The sequence below is a fragment of the Danaus plexippus genome, chromosome 19, assembly GCF_018135715.1.
Source record: "Danaus plexippus chromosome 19, MEX_DaPlex, whole genome shotgun sequence".
In the NCBI taxonomy this organism is placed as follows: Eukaryota; Metazoa; Arthropoda; class Insecta; order Lepidoptera; family Nymphalidae; genus Danaus; species Danaus plexippus.
Genome location: NC_083549.1, coordinates 8,328,117 through 8,336,942, shown reverse-complemented (window position 1 = coordinate 8,336,942; position 8,826 = coordinate 8,328,117). Strand labels below are relative to the sequence as shown.

The following is an 8,826-nucleotide window of genomic DNA, read 5'->3' as shown; positions in this document are numbered from 1 at the left end:
CGGTGGTACTTACCCGGTCGAACCAGCCCATGTGTGAGCTGTAGTAACTAACCACAGCTAGACTATAACATTCTTAACGTTATATAAATAATAACGTGAAAATTGGAACTGAGACTGTAGCAAACAAACATACTCAGGATAAATCTCTAAAAAGCCGTATTATAATATCTCTCATTGTAAATTAATTAAAAACAACATCATACCTACATTAGCTTTAATATATTATTAATGAGTATGCCCTTTTTTCCTATCAAATTTTACGTAAAAATGTTGACTGTTTAAATTTCCTCCATTATAATTCCTTAAAGCAACAAGAAATAACAAGCAATATTTTATTCCGTTTAAGAATACTAATTTCTAAACGCCGGTCGCCGTACGAAGGCGGATGTTATAAAAAGCAAACGGTAATATCTCCGGGCTGTCATTAATCTGTGTCAACAAGACGTCGAATCTGTAATTAAGAAGTTTATCATAAAGCAAAAAAATTAAACATTTCGAGCTCCCGACCCAAATATCACTAGTAAAGGCGAAGTGCCAGTGAAAGAGTCTAGCTATTGACGCGAGACACAAGTTCTTGATTGGTTTCTTGTTCTAGCAGAATCATCTCATCATACTTATTGCATACAAATCTTGAAAGTTTACAACGCCTATCATTATTGTAAGGAAGTTGTGATAAGTAGTTTCGCATAAGAAAATAGTTTGATGTGTTGACACTGCTTTCTATGCAAATAATAAAGCTAGACTTCTATAAATAAGTCTTCTTAATATTTTCCACCGTGTCTCTAACAGTGTGGCCATAGTCTTTCCTAATATTATTTTAATTTACGCTCCTTCCCGTCCGTGATGAATACGGCAAAACAAAATGTTAAGATTGCCCACTTAACTCTGCATTGCAGATTTTTCTAAAAATAAGAAAATATAAACTCACTTCAAAAAAGTACGAACGATATCCCTCATATTTTTAAAGCTTGTATTTTAATAATTTAATTTAGGTTATTACCATGAAGGTTCTTAATAAAAAAATTCAGCCTAGCTCCGAAGCGGGATATTAATTTTTGGAGCTGTGTTTAAGTGAACTTAATTTATTTTTATCGGAACACTGCTTAAGCTTTAAATTATTGAATTAACTTAATGGACACAACGGACTTTACTTGCACACTAAATATAAATAACATTGTATATTATGTGTATATTTAGAAAATACTGAATTACAATTACATTTTTTTATGAGCGCGATTAATTTCTTCATACACATGAGAATTTTTTGGAGAAAGAATTATGTTCTTTAGTTTTTTAGTGGGCGACCAAATTGTACATCTTCTCTCTATTTTAAGAGGGATAATAATCTGTACTTCTGAATAAATACATTCTACTAATATTTTAAATACGAAAGTTTGTGATGGTCTATGGGTATATGCTAATTTTTCACACAAAACTATTGAACGGATGTAATTGTAACTTTTCCGTAATGAAGTTTAGAATAACATATAATTTATTCAATATTATGTAGTTTCGTATGGAACACGGGAAGATACATATCTAACAGTCACAGACTTCAGACAGCGCTGCCAGGTCGTTAAAGTATCTGTTGAGTGGTTATTAACTTCTATCTAAACTCAATTAGTAATCGTAACTGGACGAAATCGTAGTGGATCAAGTAGTTTTATTCATAATATATGTTGAAAAAACATCTTTAAAAGAGATAAATATTTATACAATAGAATTTCTATACTTTTATATTTTTTTGGAAATAGATAAGTATATGTATATTGGACTTGTTTCTGCAAGATCTTTTTCATCTTTGAAGTTATTGTCAATAGTAAACGATAACATTGAGAGAAGATTCAAGGAAAGGGACTTAGGTCTTCCGGAACTCTTTCTTATATATTAGCTAATAAACTTTCAAGAAAATCTTTAAAAGTCTTTAGATTTTAGATCGGTCTATCAACTCGAACCTGTGTACAATAGAATGGTTTTTTGGACAACTCTAAGCTCAGAAAAAACCTCTTCCTAATCCTGTCGAGTAGGAGCATTTACTCGCCCATATCTCAACTGTCAGATTGAGCTGAGACAGAAAAGGCCTTAGAGAATTTATACTTAACGGCAGTAAGTGTTTCCGCTATCCGTTAATAAAGAATATTTCATCCAACAGCTCTTATTGAAGGCCGAGAAAGATGTTTGACCTCGTAAAAATTCCTGTAAAAGGGCAATATAGCAGAGTTTAGGAAACTCTCGTCAAATCCAGCATTGTAATAATAACCATTACTATAATGTCGACTGCATACAGCGGATGTACAGGATTTTATTTTTTAACCAAACAAAAATCAAAAAATATTACAAATATGTAATCACTACTTAGTATAAAACGAAGTCGCTTTCTGTCCCTAAACCCCTATGCATGCTTAAATATTTAAAACTACGCAACGGATTTTGATGCGGGTTTTTTTAATAGAGTGAATAAATAGGAAGGTTAATATGTAAAATCATAGTGGAGAAATACTGTTATTTTTGAGGTTTCTAATGTGATTTCCTACATAATTAATTTTTTTCCGCTTACATTTCAAAAGCAGTTTGAACCGTACGTTATTGATCAAAATAATGTACTGAGTATTGTACACATTGAGAAGGTCTACTGAAAACTCCGCGATGGTTTATATCTGTCTCTTATGGATATCTCACAATAAAAATTGTTTGTAATTTACTTTTCACAACAAATAATGGCTCATTTTCGAAGTGACCTTAACCAATACGGCATTAACCCTAATCCAATTAACTAGGTACCTTTTTTTTTCTAAAAACAGTGATTTTTGGCTTTACCGCCAGTGCTTATAGTTGACTGGTCTGCCATCTGACAGGCACCGGCGGCGTCAGTACTTAATGGCATTTATATAAAAGTAATATCTAAGGAGTTATAAAAGTAAGGTATAGTATATATTAGGTAAATAAAACTAAATGATATGAAGGGGGAGAGGCTTTGCGATTGGATACAATGGTCCTCCAGTCCTCTATTAACTACCCTAAATACCTCGATGATTTAATATAGATCTATATGGCCCTTTACAGCATATGATTTAAATTTTAAACCTGGGCGAAGCCGGGGCGGGTCGCTAGTTTATTATAAAATAAACACATATTTTTGTTAAACTTTGGAGGGAAATTGTGCCTACAGGCAGCGCCATCTGTGATCTGTATGACTTGATTTCTGAAAAAAATCAACTGACATACCGACAACTTATACTCTACTTCACTAGTCCACTAGTTTTCGCATCAGAGGGAGAGTGACACACATAAGCTTTACATTTATAATATTAGTAAATAACTAGTATCTGCTACTAGTTTTTTCGTAATCAAATTATAATTCAAATAACTTTTCACCAGTCATACAAAAACTATTATAAAACGCAAATATTAAAAAATGGTTGAAATAAAACAAAACGCTTCCAAACTATTATATGTAATATGGAACCTAATAACATACTGGCATTATAATTAAATGCAATTCAACTTACTCCTTTTTTTTTCGTCCAGAAACTGTATCCAATGCTTTGAATAAAAAACTTACTTATATGACAGAAAAGTATTTATACATAAACTAAGTTCAAATGATTAGATCTATTTTTAGATGATTAAAATGTTTTAATAGAAATAAGTCAAATGCATTAACAAAATCTAAGCCTTGTATTTGTCCGTGTGTTTGTAATTAATTTTCTTATCAATCCCCAGCAGTTGTCTGATGATGAACTCCGGGAGACGTTTGTGTCTCCAGCGTGTCGGCAGCGGAGTGTGATTGGCTCTCTCTAGTTTACTCGTCACATATTGTTCGGCAGAAAATTCATTTGCCTCTTTGACCATCGCGAAAAGCTCGTTCTGAAAGATTTTCTCTTTCTTGATACGACGATTTTTCTTCACCTGTGGATTTTTTTTTATAAATAAAACATATCAAAACATAATAATGATATTTGTAGTTTTAATATCTTTGCTATGATTTGTTATTGCTGTATCACCAAATGTATGAAGCAAACGTGTTTCTTAAATAATTTTGCTGTACATATAAAAATAATATTCTTGTGTGTAATTCACTTCGTAACATTAAGTTAAGTTAAACAATATCGACTTATTCCAAACTGATTGACTCTTAATCAAACAATCCAATACAAAACAAAATAATACTCCAATGCAGACTGTTGCAGTTAAAAAACAATGTCATCATAGTGAAACCAAAATTTACTAATTGTAAGTACAGTTTTAACAGCTCCTCTACAAAAACGGCTACGTCTGTGAACACAAGGAGACTATCTACAACCTTTTTTTAAGAATATGCTACATGTGTGAGGTGGCTACTACATTTTTATCAAATAAAAACTGCTGCATAACATAATATATTATATTTATACAGGAAAAAGGCCCAATGTCGGTATAATTTCTTTAAATGAACTATATTTAGATTTAATATTAAAAGTAGTTTAAAATTTTTAATATCATACTGACCCTTGCCCAGCGATGCCTCATTCTTTTCCACAACTTATTTCTCTGATGTTTCTTCATCTTTTTCCTTCTAATTACAATCAATCTCACAGCATGCTTTTCTTCTTTTTCAAGAGCTGGTAAACCAATCTCATCCTTTTTCCATTCATTTTCAATCAGTGGCAAAATGGATCTTGGGTTCACTATTGGTATGTAGGTTCTGGGATCCTGATGTTTCTTACTCGGAGCATCGTTGATACCGAAGTTAATACTACGCGGAGTAAAGTTAATGACTCTAGCTTTCGATATAATATCCTGTGGTTCTTTTAGTACTGGCAACGTTTTGCATTCTTTGAGCGTATTTAAAGCTGTCTTTAAATTTACCAGCCTTAGATCTGTAAAGTTTGAAAATTCAGCTGTTATTTAATACATACTTGGACTGAATAATCGGCTTACTAGGTTATATTATCTACTTACATTTAACAGAGTTCTGGAAAGAGTTCATCATTTTGACCTTGAAATAAGAAGATAATATTCAAACATTATATTCTTGTCTCTTTATTTTAATGTTTTGTTCAGATTCGTGAGTTGTATTAAGTTCTAATTTTACAAAAAGTGAAATAGCTAATAGTTATGGTACTATAGACAGATGACAGTTATGAAACTGACAAATGGCAATTGACAATTGTCATAGGGACCTATAAGAGAAAATAATTTGGAAATTAAATTAATTTTATAATCTCAAACTGTACAGTCTTTCAACAATGTACTTCTTACAATTTATGCAACATATTTAGGTTATTATTATTACATTTTTTTGTTCTAAAAAATAAAAAAATAAATTACGGGACTCTCTCAAACAGCCTTTTATTCCACCTCCTTGTTGTTTTCACACCGAATACACAAGATTATATATTATTATATGCAAATCAAAAATATAATTTGGGACTGGTATACAATCTGCTAATAAATGCTAACAATATACATACTCTCACAGAGAACATCATAAATTTTAGAATTCATATCGTAATAGACTTATATTCATCCCACAACTGTCGTTAACATAGAGATGATTTTTTTACGTATTGAAAAAGTTTTTGTTAGTTTAGGAAAAAAACTAAATTCATATTGAATCATATTTTGAAAGACAAAAACTAGAAAGTTATATTGTATTTGTAAATGGAACCAAATTACAAGTTGTATAGTAACAAATCTTACTATTGGTAGCTTATTAATTGATACTCCCCTTATGAATTTTTATTTTTACAGTTAAGTTACCAACCGTCATATATTTATCAATCAATAGTTAGAATGAAAATAAAACCAGGAATTAACAATCATATATGGTGCTCTTTTTCAAAACATTTTATTATTTTAAGATTATCGTCTAAATATGTCCTGATCGACTGGTACAACACCGATATCGCCAACAATGGCTATAGCCATTTGGTGACCTGAAAAAAAAACAGTTTTTCCCTTTTCGTGTAAAACAATTTTTGATGATACAAATTGGATAAAAACAAACCAACATTTGGAGGACAATAATTTAGCTGTTGCTGATACTTCCTCGGAACTTATTCCTTGTATAATCTTTGCAGAGTTTTCAGCGCAGTCTATCTGACTGTTGTATAGAGACTGCAGCGCCAACCCTTCGCATATCCTGACACAGTCTTCATCGTGAATAGCAAGGTTGAGCACTAACAAGGAGTAATTCATTAGTTTGTATTATCAATCCTTTCTCAAAAATATCTAAGTTTTATTGTTAATGTTACGATAATTCTTTTGTCTATATAATTTGGTTGTACTAACAAAGTCTCTCCTTCCCTTCTTCGATTTGTGTAACGCCGAGTTCACCGACACGAGCGAGGAACTCAGCTATCATCTTTGATATCCTATAGGCGGAGCATGAAGATGTCTTTGCTAAGATACCTTTAATTTGAATACATCGTTATAACATTTCAAATTTTCAGATAAGAGTTCCCAAAGTTGAAATCTAACCAAATAATCCAGTGTCTATATACGATATGTTGAAAGCTCTGCAATCTGTGTGTACATCTTTATCACTTATTAGACCCAGAGGTGATTGAGGAATACGGTTCATCGATGTCATGCCCCCTTGCATGTTATCTGTGCCGCACGCTGATGCAATAATTGCGTGCTTAAAGACACCCCTTCAATCGATTTTATATTTATTTAAAGATAAATAAAGATAACTGATAAAAACATTACAATTTATAACTCACTGGAAATCCCATGAGTCACAGCTTGGAACAGCGACTGCTATCCATGTGTCACTATCTGGACCAAGGTCGTAATATTCATGGCCCATACGAGGGTAAACCTTCTGACTCTGTGGCAAATGCTCTTCCTGGAAAAAAAGTCAGTTGATTTTGTGCTTAATATGTTAACCGGCTTTATAAACTTACGCTGCTTCTTTCTATCTTTTCAGCAATCTTCATAGTTTCCTCAAACGGAACTCCAACACTTGCTACACTACACATAGGAGGAATAAAGTTCATTGAGACGTAATTCCTCAGCTTTTCTCCATCCATACTGTCAATTCTATCTTCTTCACAGTATACAGAATTTGCCAAAGGACCAGCCCAGGCCGCTTTTTGTATCAAGTCGATGACTCTCTGCTCTGGATGGATCCTGTTAAGATCACCTCGCACGATCGGCTTGAGATCCGTTATTTCCCAATCATGGTAGCAGCAACTGTTTTGACGTAAATCTTGAGTTGAAATATTATTCTAGTATAGTCTCTAACATACAAACACCGATTAAAGAAATCAATATTAAGACAGACAAAACTTCTTAGCATTCAATGGATCCACTATGCGGGTACCGAGTCCATTGCGTAGCATGGAGAGTAGCTTCAACAGTGCCTGGGACTTGCGCCCCAGGTGTAGGTTTAAGGGGCTCCTCTTTAAAACGCGTTCAACGCTCACCTCCACCGTCCAAGCTCCTCTCCCTACCTAACCAAATTTGAAAAGAACCTACTGGGCCTGCCTTCGAAGTACCTTCCAAGAATTAATTGATATTCGTTCTGAACAGTTTATTTCAAGAACCTAGTTGTATGTAAATAATATGTGTTCGTACCCCACTGCTGTGTCCAATAAATAATATTTGAGATCACTAAACATATGGAGTGGACATCGCAAGGTGTAGGCTACGGTTTGTCTGTCCAAGGTCGTAGTTATATAAGCTCCAGCCTGCTGTAATACTCTGAGTTTGGAAAACGCTGTAGCCCTACATCCGCCGCCTGTTGAAGCCAAGCGCAGGAAGTGAGTAGCTCCCAAATCGTCATGAGTTTCGTAGCGAGAACCAGCCTTTAATTAATGATGATTATTAGATTTTTTTATTTTAATATATTTAAGTATTAAGGAAAGCTTAACCAGTTTTAATGGATTACTTTTAGGGTGTTAGAGGAGTGGGTAGAACATAAATGTGATATATAATGTTTTTATATAATGAGTAACGCTTACTAAACTAAGGGAATAGTGAAAAATTTGGAATGTTAGATAGGTGTCCATAGAATAATCAGACCAGCGTTAATAATTAAATATTAATAAAACATTTGCTTGAAATTTTCGGCAAAAGACTAAACAGGGAAACGTTACATCTTTGTAAAGTTTTAATTCTTCAAACCTGAAACATGATGGTGCAAGCTGCAAACATAAAGCCTGTATCTTGAGCCGAGGTTATCTTAATTCCATTTTTCATCTCCGATCTCACTATACCCGTCGGACCAAACCTCGGCTTGGACATTGCTGACTTCACACTCCTGCTAGTGGAATTCCTCAGGCTTTGAGGAATTTGATTAGCAAATCTCTTCATTATTAAATTAGTAGTTATGTAAATTATTTAATATATTATGAAAAATATTATAATACAAACTATGTAACAATTTATTTCAGTTTTGACATTCGATATAATAAGGAGGTTTTACGAGTCAGTTGAATGGTGACTTAAACTATATTATATATACCTCTTTAGATAATTATTCATATTAAAACACCAAAACCATAAAGAAGTTTGCAAACAAATTTGAGTCTCGTATAAGTAAAGTGAGGCATAGCTCCTAGAGCTGATCCACTGATCATTGTTGCACATAGAGATAATCATATTTTTAAAGTCGGTCATTTATGTTCTTTGTAGAGTGACGATAGAACCTTGTACTAAGCTTTCCTTTGGGGATTGTAGAATCTGGCCCTAATCTATTAGGATGAGGCCTGTTGTAGAAGAGTTTGGATTTCTTCTCTCTATCACACACACTGTTTTATGTATGATAAGAATTTTGCAACCTCTTTTTAGTCAATAAAGCAAAACTAAAACCTCGGATAAAATTAAAAGATGTCATTA

The 8,826-nt window shown here is 33.1% G+C and overlaps 2 protein-coding genes across 2 annotated transcripts; both read right to left on the bottom strand.

The window, feature by feature from the left end:
* Positions 1 to 3,438: 3,438 nt before the first annotated feature.
* LOC116767933 (uncharacterized) lies at positions 3,439 to 5,121 on the bottom strand. The gene is made up of 3 exons (XM_032658480.2): positions 4,942 to 5,121; positions 4,489 to 4,859; positions 3,439 to 3,909 (listed from the first exon to the last, which is right to left on the bottom strand). The coding sequence occupies exons 1-3, from the start codon at positions 4,970 to 4,972 to the stop codon at positions 3,670 to 3,672; spliced, it is 642 nt and encodes a 213-aa protein (XP_032514371.2). The 5' UTR covers positions 4,973 to 5,121; the 3' UTR covers positions 3,439 to 3,669.
* A 613-nt stretch (positions 5,122 to 5,734) lies between these two features.
* Positions 5,735 to 8,380, bottom strand: LOC116768064 (cytochrome b-c1 complex subunit 2, mitochondrial-like). The gene is made up of 8 exons (XM_032658685.2): positions 8,113 to 8,380; positions 7,564 to 7,793; positions 6,891 to 7,179; positions 6,708 to 6,832; positions 6,463 to 6,635; positions 6,274 to 6,393; positions 5,994 to 6,161; positions 5,735 to 5,918 (listed from the first exon to the last, which is right to left on the bottom strand). Exons 1-8 carry the CDS (start codon positions 8,299 to 8,301, stop codon positions 5,845 to 5,847), a joined length of 1,368 nt encoding a protein of 455 aa, XP_032514576.2. The 5' UTR covers positions 8,302 to 8,380; the 3' UTR covers positions 5,735 to 5,844.
* Positions 8,381 to 8,826: the final 446 nt, after the last annotated feature.

Bases quoted from the DNA above. Each gene is read 5' to 3' on its own strand.
- LOC116767933 (XM_032658480.2), bottom strand. From the start codon at position 4,972: ATGATGAACTCTTTCCAGAACTCTGTTAAAT. The intron at 4,860-4,941 runs GTAAGTAGATAA...CAAACTTTACAG, and splicing joins TTTCCAGAACTCTGTTAAAT to ATCTAAGGCTGGTAAATTTA. The intron at 3,910-4,488 runs GTCAGTATGATA...AAAAATCCACAG, and splicing joins TGAGGCATCGCTGGGCAAGG to GTGAAGAAAAATCGTCGTAT.
- LOC116768064 (XM_032658685.2), bottom strand. From the start codon at position 8,301: ATGAAGAGATTTGCTAATCAAATTCCTCAAAGCCTGAGGAATTCCACT. The intron at 7,180-7,563 runs GTACGAACACAT...ACGTCAAAACAG, and splicing joins TTATTGGACACAGCAGTGGG to TTGCTGCTACCATGATTGGG. The intron at 6,636-6,707 runs GTGAGTTATAAA...AATCGATTGAAG, and splicing joins TGTGACTCATGGGATTTCCA to GGGTGTCTTTAAGCACGCAA.